The sequence below is a fragment of the Pan troglodytes genome, chromosome 15, assembly GCF_028858775.2.
Source record: "Pan troglodytes isolate AG18354 chromosome 15, NHGRI_mPanTro3-v2.0_pri, whole genome shotgun sequence".
Classification (NCBI taxonomy): Eukaryota; Metazoa; Chordata; class Mammalia; order Primates; family Hominidae; genus Pan; species Pan troglodytes.
The window spans coordinates 102,744,602-102,761,195 of record NC_072413.2 but is presented as its reverse complement, the minus strand read 5'-3'; the positions used below and the strand labels follow the sequence as shown (position 1 = coordinate 102,761,195).

At 63.1% G+C, this 16,594-nt stretch overlaps 1 protein-coding gene across 5 annotated transcripts in view; it reads right to left on the bottom strand.

Moving 5' to 3' along the window:
* Positions 1–2,385: 2,385 nt before the first annotated feature.
* Positions 2,386–16,594, bottom strand: part of INF2 (inverted formin 2) — a 29,917-nt gene continuing 15,708 nt past the window's right edge. For 2 of the 5 annotated variants that reach the window (XM_016926812.4, XM_016926809.4), the window contains exons 6-23: positions 15,695–15,836; positions 14,820–14,961; positions 13,875–14,618; positions 13,291–13,442; positions 13,146–13,207; positions 12,494–12,596; positions 12,172–12,257; positions 11,689–11,789; positions 10,935–11,005; positions 10,756–10,863; positions 10,243–10,313; positions 9,304–9,424; positions 8,865–9,029; positions 8,548–8,650; positions 8,251–8,412; positions 7,001–7,654; positions 6,517–6,573; positions 2,386–3,197 (exon numbers count right to left, since the gene is read on the bottom strand). In XM_016926812.4, coding sequence (XP_016782301.1) covers positions 6,518–6,573; positions 7,001–7,654; positions 8,251–8,412; positions 8,548–8,650; positions 8,865–9,029; positions 9,304–9,424; positions 10,243–10,313; positions 10,756–10,863; positions 10,935–11,005; positions 11,689–11,789; positions 12,172–12,257; positions 12,494–12,596; positions 13,146–13,207; positions 13,291–13,442; positions 13,875–14,618; positions 14,820–14,961; positions 15,695–15,836 — 3,043 coding nt within the window. In that variant the 3' untranslated portion in view covers positions 2,386–3,197; position 6,517. Of the gene's footprint in view, positions 3,198–4,421; positions 4,446–6,516; positions 6,574–7,000; positions 7,655–8,250; positions 8,413–8,547; positions 8,651–8,864; positions 9,030–9,303; positions 9,425–10,242; positions 10,314–10,755; positions 10,864–10,934; positions 11,006–11,688; positions 11,790–12,171; positions 12,258–12,493; positions 12,597–13,145; positions 13,208–13,290; positions 13,443–13,874; positions 14,619–14,819; positions 14,962–15,694; positions 15,837–16,594 lie in introns of those variants that run through there. The other 3 variants (XM_063793149.1, XM_016926811.4, XM_016926810.4) reach the window with 2 other exon arrangements.

Here is a 16,594-nt window from a genome sequence, read left to right as displayed (position 1 = left end):
ACCCATGTCCCCAGTCCCCTCTTCTTCCACCGGGCACATTGACACTTCCTCTCCCTCAGCATCCTCGCGGGGAAAATGCCGTTGTGTGGGTTCCAAGCAGTCAGTGGGGCCTCAGTGGAAAAGCAGTCTTCATGCATGAACTTCCTAGTGCCACCTTGCGGGTGACAGCTGGTGGGGGGTGAGCAGACCATCGCCCCCAGCTTGGGAAGGGGCTGGAGCAGGGTTGGAGGGCTCCGAGATTTGGCAGAACCTGGAGCCTGCTGAGAAGGGGCTGCACCTGAGGGTGGGGCAGTGGGTCTGGGGGTGTCAAGGAGGGAATTTGGGGCACAGCGGATAGCCGTGCAGGTAGGGAAGAGGCAGACTGCAGCAGGAGAAACCAAGAGTGTCACGGAGGTTTGTTTCCAGATGAGAGAAACTGACAATGTTAAATGTCCACCAGGAACCACAAAGTCCCATCAGACAAGGGGGTGCTGCCAAGGCCTGGTGGGGGCCACCAGCTCTGAGCCCTTCCTGGGGACCCCTGGGGCTCTGGGCTAGCAGATGTCAGATAGAGGCTTGGGGGACTGGGGGACATGCTAGACCACCTCACTAAGGGGGCTTGGACTGACCCTGCAGAGGCGAACACTAGTGACTCACTGACTTCTCCAGGCCCGGACTATAAATAGCCACGGGCCCGGGTGGGGGCCGGGAGTTGGGGCTTTTCTAAAAACAGCCCTGCCCAGGCCCAACAGCTGGGGCCCCTGCCAGTCACACGGCCCAGCCCGAATTAGAACACCCCCACCCCATACCCCCCACAGTGGGCCTGTCCCCAGGTGTGGGCAGCACAGGAGCCACCGAGCTTGGGGCCATCCATCTGGACCCTGCTGTCTCGATGTGTGACCTTGGGCAAGAACGAGGGTGCATGGGCGTGTCCACCTGTGGGTTCCACTCTTTGGGGGCCACACCTCCCAGTGAGACCATCGTACACGGTGGCCCAGGACCCACAGACACCCACAGCCGCCTGTGTACACGCGTGCGGCCACGGAGCCTCACCATGCAAGGCACCCCCAGAGCTCCTGTTGGTTTTGGTTCCTTTGCTGGCTGTAGCCCACTAAACTGACTTCTCATGGAGCACAGAGGAAAAAGAAAAACCAGGCTCCCGGAAGGGCAGCTCCTCCTGTCACAGGGTCCCCAGTCCCACCTCTCCAGGCAGGAGGGGCGATGGCCTCACTTGCTGCAGATGACCTCGTAGGTGACCCCACCCAATACTCCATAGTCCAGTTTTACTGGCAGTTCCGTGGAGGGTGGGGAGGGGGAGGTATGGAGCTATTTAACTGAAAAACAATAGCACGGATGGGAATGAAAAATGGTGCAGCTGCTTTGGAAAACAGTTTGGCAGTTACTTAAGAAGTTAGACATAAACTTAGCACGTTGCCCAGTTGTTCCTCCGCTACGAATCTACCCCTGAGAAACGAAAACTCGCAGCATCCACACGAGACTACGCAGACGTCCACAGCAGCATCCACAGGAGGACGACGCAAACGTCCACAGCAGCATCCACACGAGGACGACGCAGACGTCCACAGCAGCATCCACACGAGGACGACGCAGACGTCCACAGCAGCATCCACACGAGGACTACGCAAATGTCCACAGCAGCAGGATTCACAGAAGCCCCAAACTGGAAGCAACCCAGATGTCCATGGACAGAAGAGCAGACAAACAAAATGTGGTCCATGCATGCAATGGAATGTGCTTCAGCCATGAAATGGAATGAAGTCCTGATACAGCCTGCCGTGAGGATGGCGCGTAAAAACAGCCGAAGGAAGCCAGGAGACATGCATGACATCTGGAGCGTCTGGAGTGCAGGTGAGTGGCTGCCAGGGCTGGGGAGGAGCACAGGGAAGGGGTTGGACTGATGGGTGCGAGAGGACTTCTTGGGGTGACAGAGAGATTCTCAAAATGGATCATTGCACAAACTTGATCTGCTGGAGAGCAAACACCACCGCAGCACACACATAACCAGGGAGTCTGGTGGTTTGTAAATTACGCCCGTGTAGAGCTGCACCCATCTCACCACTGTTGGATGCGGTTCACCACTGGGTCTGCCCTCTTCTAGATGTTTCTTACTGCCTCCTGAGAGCTCCAGGGACAGCCCCTGGCCTGGGGGACTGGGGGACCCTCAACAGTGAATGCTCACATGGTGCCTGGGGGCCCAGGGACCCCTCAACAGTGAATGTTCACACGGGGCCAGGGGGCCCCTCAACAGTGAGTGTTCACACGGGGCCTGGGGGCCCCTCAACAGTGAGTGTTCACACGGAGCCTGTCCAGCGCTCACCATGTTTGTGGGAGCCCACGTCCACCGCCCATTCCCGCAGCCTCTGAACACGACAGTCGCACACCGGGCTAGGTCTGCTTTTTATTGGCCACGCATCCAGCCGCCAGCCTCAGGGCACACACCTGGCAGGGGGCAGGCTCGGGCAGGCTGCCCTCGCTGGGTGGGCAGTGAGGGGGCAGCGGCTGCTGGGTGTCACCCTGCAGCCCCTCAGGTGGACCTGTATTGTCCCCAGGGCCTGCCCAGGCTGGGCAGCTTGCACTGGGAGGGGTTTTCTGTTGATGTGATGGCCAAGTTTCAGCTGCAGGGCAGAGGCCTGGCAGTGGCAGCAAAGGCAGACCGCCCCCCAACTCCAACTTCAGGGGCTGGACATGCTGGAACGGGGGCCAGACCCCATGGGAGGGGACCCTGGCCTGCCATGGCACTGCCTGCCAGCTTACCCCTGCCCAGGGCCCCCAACTCAGCCACCTCCAAGCAGTAAAGACTTGCAAAGCATTGCGTTTTGATTAAACCCTGCTGGGCTGAAGGGCAGGCAGAGCTGTGGTGGACACTGACAGGACGCAGCACCCCCCGACTGGCCCTTGGCAGGCTGCACCGGGCGCATGCGGGTGTGGGCCAGGGTTGCCTTTAGGAAGCAGGTGGGAGGCTGGCACGTGCAGGCGGTCCAGGAGGGCACCAGGCCTGGCAGGGCACTGGTGCCTGTCGGGGTCCCAGCCACAACACCCCAAGAAGGCTCCAGGAGGGCCCCGGCTGGGTAAGGCACGGAGTTTTGGTTTCCGGGGCCCAGTCCCAGCCTGGCCCCCAGAAGAGCCTCTCTTGGCAGAATGGCAGCATGTCCTGTGGCCTGGGCTCTCTCACTTGGCCTTGGGCCTGGGCCTGAGGCCTGTAAGAGAGAGAAAAAATAACATTATTAGGAGCAGTTTTCCTGGGTACAATATCAGGTGCCTGCTTCTGGGTGCCCAGGTCCCTGAACCCCTCATCGCCACTGTCCAGCAGGTTGTGCCGCGCATCGCAGGTCCACTCTGACCCCAGGCTCTTTCTCTGGAGCAGCACAACTTATCCAGGTGGAAGGTGCCGGGCTGGCCTGGCCAGGCTGGGTTTTGGCAAGGCGTGGCAGCCTGAGCCTGTCTCCTCTCTGCTTAGATAGGGAGTCTCTGTGGCCTGTCCCCCACTCCCTGTCTGAGACCCAGGCTGCACTCTGTCCTTACTCATTCATCCCCACTGACACCCCCTGCAGCCCTCCATTGCTTCCACATCGGGCCCTGGGCCCCACACGAGGACCCCAGCAGCGCTTTCTCCAGTGGGCTGCTGAGGGCGCTCAGCCCCGCCCCAACAGCTCCCACCACCCAGACGGCCCCCACACATGGCCCCACAGGCCTCCTGCCCCCAACGCCCTCTTCCCTTTCTGGTCCAGGGGCCCTCGATGGCCCTTGTCTGAGTGTCACCCCCACTGCCACCACAGTGCCAGGTGGTGTCCCAGCTCCCCAGTGGGATGGCCCAAGCAGGGTTTGAGAACCACTACTCTAAACAGACAGCAAGAAAACAAAAACTGTCCAAAACAATCACTCAAAGGGGGGTCTCAGCACCATTCCCCACTCAGGGAACCTGGAGAAATGGCCAAGACCAAGGCCCGCGCAGGGATGGGGGGGATCAGCAAGTCTGGGGTGAGCTAGGAACAGGGGCTTGTGCCAAAGATGGGAAGTGCTCAGGGGCTGTGGGTCAAGGGCCCCCGCTGGTCCCCATCAAATGCACGGCAGTGGCAGTGAAGGATTACCGCACATTCAAAACTCATGTGATGGAAAAAGGGAGGGGAGAGGGGAACGCTCGGACAAGGGGCGGCGAACGCAGAACCGCGCTGCAGCGGTTTGTTCCACAGGTCACCACTGGTGCTTATTAACCAGACAGCGTGGTGTTCGTGCAGTGGAGGTTCAGAAACCACCCCCGCAGCCGTGGTCAGCGCTGCTGCCACAAACGTCCCCACCCAGCTGGGGAGGACATGGCATCCCTTGGGGTAGAACTCCTGCCCCAAAACTCAACCTGGACCTACTTGGGGGCGCAATCAGGCAAACCCAAAGTGAAGTTATCTTCCAGAACGTCAATGTCATACAAGACAAAAAGGGGCAGGAATGTTCTAGAACAAAAGAGACTGAAGTGATATGATAACCAAACACAGCATGTGACTCTGGATACAATCTTGTTTGCAAAAACAACAAAGCAACAACTAGAGAAGGAATTATTGGGGCAAGTGGCACATCCGCACTGGGACCGAGTATTAGAAGCACGTGGACGTGAAGCGCCCCGCAGCGGACCCTGCCCGGGGGGGACTGGGAGGACGGCTGTGCTCTCAGGTGTCTGTGGGCGAGTTTAGGGCTCCAGTGCCATGATGTTTATAAGAAACTCTCAGATGCCTCAGTTGGAGGGGGGCAATGTAGCAAAATGGTCACAATTTTGGTACTTTTGGCAAATGGTTGTAATTTCGGGGAGAAGGTGTTGTTCATTCTGATCTATGCAGTTTCCTGTGGTGTTGAAGATTTTCTAAATAAAAAGGTGGGGGCTGGGCACGGTGGCTCACGCCTGTAATCCCAGCACTTGGGGAGGCCGAGGCGGGTGGATCACCTGAGGTCAGGAGTTCGAGACCAGCCTGGCCAACATGGTGAAACCCTGTCTCTGCTAAAAATACAAAAAATTAGCCGCGCGTGGTGGCATGTGCCTGTGGTCCCAGCTACTCGGGAGGCTGAGGCAGGAGAATCACTTGAACCTGGAAGGTGGAGGTTGCTGTGAGCTCAGATCGCACCACTGCACTCCAGCCTGGGCAACAGAGTGAGACTCCATCTTGAAAAAAAATAGAAAATAAAAAGTTGGGGAGAGAAGAGGATTCCTTCCTCTTGCCCTCAGCCACTTGCGTGGCAGGAGCTGGGGCGGGTGGAGGCTAAGCACGTGTAGCAGGTTCAGGAGGGAACCAGGTGGAGCGTGGAGCTGGCACTGGGCACATCCATCTTTCACTGGACCATTGTCAGATGTGGCCGCCCGCCCCAGACCTGCATGCTCCACTGTTCCTCACACTCAGGGCCTGCAAGTCCAAGTTCCAGCCTCTAAGGGAGATGCCAGCACCTTTCTAAAAAGTACACGTGGGTGCTTCACACCAGAGAGCCACACTCGGAAGATGACCCTGGAAGCAAAAGCTGGAACCCAGGGTGAAGGCCGTGCCCCAACAGCGAGGACAAGCTGTCCGGAGAAGCTTCTCCGGGCTCACGACTGCTCTTGCCTCTGATGGGCACCAGCAGACCTCAGGTGTGCACCTTGAGCCTAAGCCCCAGGCCCAGCGGTCAGCATATTTGTGATGCACAGACACCGGGCTGGCTCTGAGCAAGGCTGGAGGTGCTGGAAGACACCACGACCTGGGCTCACAGAGCTCACAATCGGCCGGGCTGGACCTTCTGGTTCTCTGCTCTAGCCCCTCCTCCACCCAGTGCAGGCTGGTCCTGTCTAGCTGGATGCAATGGCCTCTCCAGCCCTGTGGATGGACCTGGCTGATTGACCTTTGGCTGGTCGCCCCCCAGAACCAGCAGTGTGCTGGGGGTAATCTGCTTCTCCATAGACCCACCCATGGCCTCGGGGTGGGAGGACACTGTCCAACAGGAGGGGGGGTTGCAGTGTGCTTGTCCCTGGCAGCATCTGCCCTTGCGACTGTCCCGGTCTCCTCACAGACTTCCTGGGGACATGCCCCAGGAGGCCCCACGCCATTGACACACTCAGAGTGAAGATAGCCCTCCACCAACAGACAGAGCAGGAAAGCCACAGCGTTACTGGAACTGCTTAGGGCCAGGACACCAGACAGGAGCAACCTCAGCCTGTCCTGCCAGCCAGGAGGTCCCGCCCACGCCCCGGGGCCCGGATCCTGCTCGCTAAGGGAGTCCGGCTGGCCCTGCCACCTGCCCTCTCGAGGCCCGCATGCCCGGAGCCAGCACTGAGGTTGCGTCCTGCCTGCAGGAGGCACCAGTTGAGCAGGTAACCTGCAGAGAGGGAGGGGACGGGGTGGGGAGCCCACCACCAGGGCTGCGGGAGCGGCAAGGCCACACTGACGCACCACGCGGGCTGGAGAGAAGCCAGGTTAGTGTCCCGGAGGGGTGTGGGCAGCAAGCTCCAGCCCCACTGCCCTGCAGCTGCTGTTAGCCCCCACGGAGCGCCGGCTGCGTACATACCTTACTGGATCACACACAGTTTCTTTGTTTTATTATCATCAGAATCAGGGGGAACCTCTGCTTCCAAATAAAAGAAACGCACTCAACGGCTTATCACACAGAAGCAACCCTGACTCGGAGCGGGTGGGGCTGGGGGGCCCAGGACAGCCATGCCAACACCCTCTGAGGGCTGCCCGGTTCTCTGGCCACTAAGCCAGATGGCAGCCACTTGCCTGGGACCTGGTGCCCGGTGTCCGCCCCCTACTCCCTAACGGAGATGGCGTGAAGGTGGGAATTAGTAGGTTGGAGGAACAGTTGCACGGGCCGCGGCAGCCCACATAGCCGCCCTGCGGTGGACGCACTGCCGCCTCCTCTCCCGTGCCGCACCCAAGTCACCTCTCCTGGGTGCCGCTGGAACTTGCAGTGCCCAATGGGGAAGGGGAGGGACCGGCTGGGTGCCAGCGCCCTGGCGTGGGACGGTGCCCGGGGCCCCTCCCTGAGTTACCTTCCTGGCTCCTGGAGGGACGCTTCTTCCTTCGCTTCCCGGTCCCCTTTGAGGCCCGGCCCCGGGCCCTGGGGAGTGTGCCCGACCCTGAGGAGTCGGTCACCGCATCCTCGGAGAAGGACTTGTCCAGGGATGTGTCCAGTGCGGACTCTGGGGCCGTGTCCTCCTCGTCCTCGTCCTCATCCCCACCTGGGCCTGCTGCAGGGGGTCTGGCACCACGGCTGTGGACAGCGTCCTCCAGCCCCTCACTCGTGCTGTCGGCCTCGGCCTGGAGGACGCCCAGCAAGGACGTGGGATCCTTGGCATCTTGCCTTGAACTTCCCGCTGCAGGGGGCTGGTTGCTGGAGAACTTGAGGGGCTTCAGGGCCTGAGCATCTCCCAGAGTCACCGGCCAGGCCCCCTCCAAGGGCTGGGGGCACTGGGGATCCTCAGTGGTTAGGACATCGCTGGCATCCACATACCAGGAAGAACGCCTCTCCAGGGGCCGGGGACCACCCTCCTCCGACTGCTCCAGGGTGGGCTGAGGGCCGGGGGTCGCGGCGTCTACAAGGTCCCAGCCCCGGGACTCGCTGGCCGTTGTAGCATCAAGGCCGGGCTCAGAGGCGGGACAGCGTGTGCTGCCCACGGGGTCTCCTGCAGGGTTACTGGTGGCCACTGGATGGAGGCACACACCAGTGAAGGGCAGGCACCCTGCCCCCGAGCCAGCCCAAGTGCAGCCTCCTCCATTCTGCTGTCTACCTGAACGCCCTGCAAAACCTCCTCCCCAGAAAGCCTCCTCTGATGTCTCAGAGCAGGACCCGGCCTCAGCGTCCTTGGTCTGTCTACAGTGTGGCAGGGTGGGGGACACTGAGCCATGCCATTCTCAGCACCCTGAGGCAGCCACCCCAGGAATGGGGTCCTCCCACCAGGGCCTTGCCGCCTGCCTTTCCTGCCACCTCTAGCACCCTCTGAGCCCAAGGGCATCGGTCAGTGGGCCTGGCCTCATCTCTCTGGAGCCCAGCAGGCTGGACTGCTGCTTCAGCACTGAGGGCAGGGCCTGCTGTTACAGTGGAGGAGGTGAAGTGAGTGGAGGGAGGGATGAGGGCTGAGCGGCCACCACCTGTCCCCTCGGCTGTCCCCAGTCTTAGGGGCCTCCAGGGTGGCCCAGGGAGAGGAGAGGGCTTTCCGGTGAAGTCAGGAGGACTTCCTGGAGGCACAGGGTAGGGACAGTGGCAAGGGGACCATGAGGAGGCAGTGGGAGAGGGTCTTACCAGGCTCTGTGGCTCTTGGGGGATCCATGGAGGCTGCCTTGCTGCCCCCGTCGGTGTCCCCGCGGCCCCGGGCTGTCTTCCGCAGCTGGAAGCCCTTCCTGATGTCAGCCAGCAGGGCATCGATGACACACACCTCCTCCTGCTTCCCGGGCCCCTTCCTGACTGAGGAGCGTGGGGCACTCAGAGAGCGGCATGGGACCCTGGAGCCCACCTAGAGGGCTGGGGGTGGTGGGGAGGCTGGAGCACAGACAAGGATCCCAGAGTCGCCCCCTCCCCGCCCAGCCGGCCCAGCCTCACCAGGCTTCCCGTCCTCTCCCCGAGGCCGCCGCGCCTCCTCCTCCGCCAGCTGCTGCTTCCTCCTCTCTGCCTTCGCCGCCTGCTCCTTCCGGTCCTTGTTCTCCTGCACTGGCAGATGTGGCCCCGTCACCCCAGCGTGGCATCCCTCAGGGGCTCCATGGGCCTGGGCGTCCCCCTCCCTGAGCCGCAGCAGCGCAGGGCCCACATGGCTGTGTCGGCCCGACGAAAGGTGCCTCTGCCCATCCTGCCGGAGGAAGGCCAGGGGCCTCGGGACCCCACTCTAGCCAGACAGGCTGTGTCCCGCCGGGCTGCCCCACCTTCAGGGCACGGAGGAAAAGGTCCCGGAAGGCCTTCATGGTGCTGAATGTGTCCTCCAGGGACAGCTGCTGGGCGTCCTCACACAGGTAGTCGGCCAGCTCCCGTTGCTTCTGCTCGATGGCCTCAAACAGCTTGTCCAGTGCCCGGAAGGCCGAGATGCTGGCCTGGGGGCAAGGGCACGTGACAGTCCCGTGAGAGCCCCGCGCGGGCACCACCCGGGGTGAGGCCCTGAGTTGCGGGAGGGTGGCGGCCACAGGGACAGGCCCTGAGGACGGTGGTCTCTGAGAAGGAGCAGGGGCCTGTGCCCTGACCATGCGCACCTGGGGTAACTCGGGCCCCAGGATCCACCCTGGAGCCAGGAGACAGCACAGCCACTCGCCCAGCTCACTCTATCAGGGCAGCCTCTCCCGCCAGCCCCAGGCCCAGGTGCCCACTTGCCTGGAGGCGCTCGGTGTACTGCTCCTGGACCTCGGCCACGGAGGCAGACACCTTCCACTCGGTCTCTAGAAGCTTCTTCAGGTTGGAGCTGGCCTCTGAGCGGATGATCTCCAGGTTGATCCTGAAAGGTGAGGAGGGCCGGGCAGAGACAGCAACGGCTGACGTCAGCCTCGCTGGGACAGGGGAGCCCCTCCCCTGCACCCCCCGGCACCCCACTGTGCACCCTGCAGGCTGTACTCTGAGGCTGCACATGCAGTGTTGGGGTTGAGTGCCTGTTCCAGCCGACCCTCAGCCCCCTGTGAGCATCTGGGCGGGGACCCTAATGGTCAGCCTGTCCTGCTTGCCTAGTTCTCTCCAAGGCTGAGCAGCTCCTGAGCCAGAGAACCTTCCAGGGCAGGTGGAGCCCGGGAAGGACTCCGTGCTAGGGGTCCGGACTGTGTAGTGGGGTGGCCCAGGCTGCCCTCCTGCCTGGGTTGTGTGACCCAGGAGGTGACACTGCTTTCCTGGGCCTCCGTTTCCTCATCTATACAATGAGGGAGGCCCGAGCCTGCTCACGGCTGTCGTGAAGGTTCACCTTGTGAAGGGGCTGTATTAGACCTGCCCGTGGTGTGACCCTGACCTGGCCAGCCCTTGCCCACTCTAGGCCTGTTTCCTCGCTTAAGTCAGAAGGGGATAGGCCACGGCAGACCCGGTCCTGTCCCAAAGGAAAGTGTTCTATTGGGCAGGGCTCCGCGGCGCCGGGGCTGCGCTGTGGCTGTGAGACCCAGCCCTGGCAAGCAGCCACCTCACTGGCTGGGGACAGAAGTCAGGCCCCCACCTGGCTGAGGGGCTGTGCTGCGGCTGTGAGACCCAGCCCTGGCGGGCAGCCACCTCACTGGCTGGGGACAGAAGTCAGGCCCCCACCTGGCTGAGCTGGGCGGGCTGGCAGGAGCTACCTACCCTGCTGCTTGCGAGGGCTGTTCCAGGTCCCGGGGCAGCTGCAGGAGGTCGGGGTGGCTCTTTTCCGCTTCCTGCAATGGGACACGTCCAGTGAGATCCACTGTGGTCATACTCTCCACCTGGGGATGACCCTGTTCCCACTCCCCCAGCTCTAACCCTTAGCAATTAAGGTCCAGAAAACCCCCAGTACTCCAGACCCTCAAATCTTTCCCTTGGGCCTGGCTATGACTTTGTGATGTTTCTGCTTTTCCTAGGGACTGTCCCCCAGATCAGGGACAGGTATCCTGGGGAGGGACAAGGCTCGTGCAGGGGAGCCAGTGCTGCAGGAAGGAAGGGGTGCTGGGAGGGGTGGGGGCGTGGCTCTGACTGAGGCTGCTGGCTCTAGACGGGGCCCTGAGACAGGGAGACTGGCGGCCAGAGTGGTGGGCATGGGGGTATGGCCTCTACACCTCTACACCCCAGGTCCGGGGGGCCTTGAAGCCCTCCCATTATGCCCCCGCCACCACGGCCCACCTCCAGCACGTGGTGCAGCAGCGTCACGCGGTTTTGCTGGGACTTGGTCTCCGTGAGCTTCAGCAATGTGCTGATCTTGAAGCCGTCGGCGTCACCGGTGTGGCTGCCCTGGGAGGGGCAGGGAGTGAGTCTCGCCAGCCCCCGGCACCAGGTGGGATGGGGAGCTGCCCCTGACTTACGTAGTTGAGGAAGTTCCCAATTCTCAGGATCAGCTGGCAGAAGATGGGCAGCTGGCGGCTGGTGAGCAGGCCTGCAGGGGCAGCCAGGGCTGGAGAGGGGCTCTTGATTCGGAGCCCCCAGATGCCCTGGCGGTGGGGTGTGGTCCTGCTTGCCAGTGCCCCGGCACTCCCTGGCTCCTCCCCAGGCTCAGCCCAGCGCCGGAAGGGTCACAGGACAGGGCCTGGGGGCTGCAAACCCTCCACCGATGGGAGTGGACACCTACAGTGTGCCTGACAGACGTGAGCTGTGCCTCACTGGTCCGTACCTGTCCCTCTCCCTGCCCAGTGGCTGTGGCAGGTCTCCATGGATTCCCCTTTCAGAGATGGTGCCTGTGTGTGTGCACTTATGTCTGTACATGTATGTGAGGGTGTGTGTGTTGGGGGGGGCGTGTACGTGTGTCTGTGTGTCCTGTGTGCATGTGTGTGACTCTGCTTGTGGGCTTGTGTGTGTGCACGTGCCCGAGTGGCGGTGGGCATGCGTGTGTGCATGTGCCTGAGAGTGGCGGTGGGCATGCGTGTGTCTGTGTGTCCAGCAGGTATGTGCACCGAGGTGGTGGCAGCAGGGTGGTTTCTGGAGTGGTGGTGAAGGCTGGCACCCTTAGGTGCTCTTAGCAGCCATTATGATACTGGCGGTAGCAGGGGCCCCGAGCAGCCCTCCCGCCCCGGTTCGGAGGCCTGTCCCTCCTGCACACGTGCCCCGCTTGGCCCCACTCACTTTCGCAGGCAGCCAGCACCAGCTGGGCCTTGGGCCGCACCATGTCCAGCACGGCGGCCGCGCCCTCACACAGCAGCATGCACTCGATTCGCAGCTGGTAGCTGGGGATGGCACAGACAGGGATCAGTGGCCTGCACCCCCCACCTGTCCCTGCCAGAGGGGCACTCAGCACAGGGCTCTGGCTTGGGTGGTGGGCAAAGGGAGGGGGTTTCCGCCGCCTGCCCCATCCAACAGGCACCCTCCCGGGCCTGCGCAGAGCGGGATCCAGTTCCTCCAGAGGCCTCCAGCCCCACACTTTGAGGGGAAGGACTGGGGGTGGGGCTCGAGTGATGTTTAGCAGCCCAACCACTGCAATGCTGCTCCTGGAGCCCGGGGCAGCCATTGGCACAGCCTCTTCTCCTCCCTGGCTGGGCCCTGCTCCCTATTCCTGCTCTCCTCCCACCTGGGGCCCAGGCCCTGGGGTCTGAGGGCGGCCGTGCTCACCAGGGAATGGCCAGCAGGAGGAGGTAGAAGTGGTCGGCGCTGGCCAGCTTGGCTCGCTCCTCTGTGAATGCCCGCAGGTTTTCAATCTGCCAGGAGGAGAACGGCATGTGGGATCCCCCCATGCCAGCTTCCCGCCCTCCCGGACTGCCCGCCGGGCTCAGCCCCTCCAGTGCCCATCATGGCTCCCTGTGGCTCACGGTTCAGGGCAGAGGTGGGGCTGGGATGCCTCCCTTCTCTGTCTCCCTGCTGGGAGCCCCCGGGACAGCCTCTCCCTTGGTTGGTGGCACTAACCGGGGGTGGGGTGTGGGGGTGGTCCTCTTACCTCGTGCTTCTCGGGAAGGAGCTTAAGGAGTTGTTTGAGAACCTCCACATCAAACTTGGTGGTATCTCCAGCCCGGATCATAGCAGCGACCTCCTCGTTGGAGCTGGAGCAGGGAGAGGACCGGGCAGGGGTGAGTGAATCATGAGTCACCCCCGCCCAGCCTCTTTGGGACCCCGCCTGGCAGGGGTCTCCCCACGTAGTCATGGGGTGGCCAGGGCAGGGGGGACACAGAACAGTCGAGTTGTTGCCCACGGTCACGCGGTGAAGGGGACCCAGGCTGACTCCCACCCTCGCTACCCTCCATGGGCCCTGCTCAGGAGATGCAGGATGGGTCAGGTCCAGCCAGCTCCCTCGGGCCAGTGCTGGACACCCGCAGCAGGAAAGGACTCGGGGGCTGAGAGTCAGGGCCCACTGGTTTAGCCACTACTTGTCTGTGGCCTTGTTGGGGAAGGTCCCAGCCCTCTGTCCCTGGGAGCCTGGACAGCCCCTAGCTGGGGCAGCATGGGGCTATTACCCGCCTACGATCCTGCCTAGGAGATGCAGTGTGCACTTCCCATGGCGGCCTGCAGAGGGCACTGCTAGGCCCAAGTCAGAAGGCTCAGGTGGAGGCGAGGCTCCGTGGCCTGGGATGGGGGCCACCTCCCTCACTCACCACTTAAATTGCTTCAGGAAGATGTTGAGGTTCAGGCTCCTCTTGGCATCGAGGAAAGTGATCTAGAAAACCCCCCACCCAACAGGCTGGTACCGGAGGGTGGCCAGGCAGGTGGCCCCGGTCTGAGTCCCCTCCCCGTCCCCACCTCCTTGGGCTCCTTCCTGGCCCGGGCGGCCACCGTGGTGGGCTCCTTGGGCTTGGCTGCAGGGAAGGAGAATAGTCGCTCGATGCTGGAGAAGTCGGGCTCCACAGCCTCGGCATCGGGGCTGCTCAGGGACGCCCACATAGAGTTGTGCTCTGTCGGGTGGGGACAGGGCCAGTGAGGCTCTCGCAGCCCCGGGGCCTGGCGATCCAGCAGGCAGGGGCTGGAGCCTCCCAGAGGGTCTAAAGGATGCCCTGCCTGGGGCCCAGTAGGTCCAGGTCCAGCGTACAGCAGGCACCCTGCCTCCCTACCTGAGCACCTGTAGCAGGGCCCCAGGGCACCATGGCACCCCAGATGCACTGGCTCACGGGAGCATGTGGAGGGGGGTCCTCAGAGGTAGCCCCTGCGCTGCTCCTCCCCCGTCCCCACCTCAACCACAGGCGCCGGGCCCAGAGCAAGGGCCGGCTGCCCTGGCCACGCACGGGCAGGACGCGCACACAAGTTCCATGTGCCACCTGCCCCTCTCCCCAGCAGAGACCAGCCCCCGTCCTAGGGGAAGCTTCCCTTGGGGGTCTGGGGACCCTCACCACGTGCCACGTTGGATGGCAGCTTCTGCCAGTTCAGCTTCTTCATGCGCAGTGTGGGTGGGTTCACCCGCCGATGGCTGGGGACCCATGCTGAGCCCAAGCCGTGGTCCACCTGGGCCACGATGACCTCCTCCATGCCTCCCGCCACGGGGGCGCTGCAGGTGCAGGGCAGTAGTGGAGGTGGGGGTGGAGGAGGGCCCCAGCCCATACCAGGCGGCAGGGGTGGGGGTGGGGGCGGGCATCCCAAGCCCGGGAGTGGTGGAGGTGGTGGGGGCAGGAACTCACAGGAGCCTGGCAGGGGTGGTGGTAGAGGAGGTGCTGGGGGGGCCATGGCCCCCAGGCCTGGCAGGGGCGGGGGCGGGGGTGCTGTTGGGAGGGCCTTAGCCCCCACACTGGGCAGGGGGGGTGGTGGGGGAGGGGGAGGGGGCTTGGCACTGGAACCAGGGAGCAGGGGTGGGGGTGGGGGTGGGGTGGACGCCTGCTGCTCCAGGGCTCTGGGCTGCGAAACTTTCAGGATGCTCTCACTCTGGGCGTGGTCCACGGGCTGGCAGGCAGCAGCTGCTGCTGGCTGCTGGCCCTCCACGCTGGGCTTGGGGGTTGTAGTGTTTTGAGGAGAGCTGCCCCTCTGGCTCTGGTCTAGGTTGGCCTGGACGCTTTTATGGGCCTTGACCAGGGGGCTCGGTCTGGGTCGCCCCTTGACAGACAGGAGCCGCTCAACCACTTCCTCCAGGGTGCATTCCTGGGCTGCAGTAGGGGATGTCCAGGGTGAAGGGAGAAGGGAGCGGGGGAGGGAGGGATGGGAGCTTGAGGAAGAGGCAGGAAAAAGCGGCCACCTCCCCTGGGCAGAGGATGGGTTGGGGCCAAGGACAGGCTCCCTCCCCCATGGTCTACGACCTCAGTGTCTGCCCACCAGGCTGTGCCTACGCCCCTGCCCCGCCCCCTCACCATCGCTGGCCAGGAGCACGGCCCGGTTCACGAGGCTCTCCAGGGCCTCCCAGAGCAGCTGGCTGGAGCGGAGGGTGGGCTCCAGGTGCAGGAGGCCCTGCAGCACCGACAGGAGCTGGGCAGACACCGGGGAGCAGCTCACCTGGACGGGCGAGTGTGGGGTGCAGGTCAGCAGCCGGCCCCTCCCTGGTGGACTAAGGACTGTGGCCTGTCTGCCAGGGTGTCCAGCCCCATCACCCCCTCTATTCCCACGGATCCCTAGAGATGAGAGTTTCAGCGACTGTGGTACTGGTGACATGTGGGACTGTCCTGTGCATTATGGGATGTTAAACAGAACCCCTGGTCTCTACCTACTCAATGCCAATAGCACCCCCTGCCCAGCCGTGGCAGCCAAAAATGTCTTCAGATGTTGCCAGATGCCACCTGGGGACACAACTGCCCCCAGATGAGAGCTGCCAGGTTCAGGGAATGAGGGGAAGGCCTGAGCTTGACGAGAATTCAGCCTCTTAGCCCCTCACCAAGCCCTGAGGCCTCTGAAGCCCACCTGATGGGGACTGGGCAGCTGGGGCCCAGGACAGTATGGCCGGCTGTGGGCCGCACTGGTCTTTGGAGCCCCGTCCTTCTGGGTCCTGTGGCCCTGGCTTTGCCCCCAGGGCCCAGCCCGGCCCCCAGGCTGCCCGCTCTAGGCGCCACCTCCCTTTCCAACCCCTGGGTCCTTGCTGCTCCCTGGAGTCTGACCCCAAAGCTGGCACCATGGCCCAGGTCACAGCAGGGTCTGACCAGGGCAGGGAGGACCGTTCCAGGCCCAGCCTCTGGACCTCAGGGCCACAGCCTGCCCTGGAGGGCTGCCCTCCGCCCTGCAGCCCCCAGCCCACCTTGTGGAACAGGGAGGCAAAGACCTCCTGGTGGCTGCTCATGTCGACCCCGCCAGAGACTCGCAGCAGCTCCTCCTCGTCCTCGGCCTTAGCCTCCTCGAAAGCCTCCAGCTGGATCAGCAGGTCGGCATCCTCCAGGTCTCTGTGCAGGAGGGGCCAGGTGGGCTAAGCCTGCTGCTGCCACCATCAACACGCAGGCGGGGCAGCCTGGGTCAGCGCCAGTGTACCAGCCCCGCTCAGCCCACCTGGGACTCTGAGCCAGGCCGTAGCCAGCTGTGGCTGACATGTGACCCACGTAGCCAGGGATAGCGACCTAAGAGTGGCAGCTCCCAGGTCAGTGCCTTGCGCCCTGCCAGGCTGCCCCCAGGTCACCAGGCACCCGCACGCCCCTGGGGAAGGGGAAGGGCGTGTATGCCCACTCCCATCGAGTAACGTGCACCAAGGCCTGGGGAGGTGGCACACAATGGAACCGGGCCGTGACCTTGGGGGAGGGAAGGCCCTCCCCTGGGCGCTGCGTGACCACAGTGAAGACCACACCTGAGGTGGGTCCACAGGGCTGCATGGATACAGGAGGGGCGGGGCTCTGGCCTGAGCAGGAGGAAACTTAGTGTTCACTGGGCCTAGGACTTGCCAGTCATCTCAGTCTGGTCAATGAGCAGAGCCCTCTGCAGGCAGGGCCGGCCCCCTTCAGCCCACACTGGTGGGGCACAGGCACCCATGTGGGCAAACTTTGCTGAGGCCATTTCTGTTTTTTTTTTGAGATGGAGTCTTGCTCTGTCACCCATACTGGAGTGCAGTGGTACGATCTCGGCTCACTGCAACTTCTACCTCCTGGGATCCAATGATTGTCCTGCCTCAGCCTCCTGAGTAGTTGGGATTGCAGGCACATGCCACCACGGC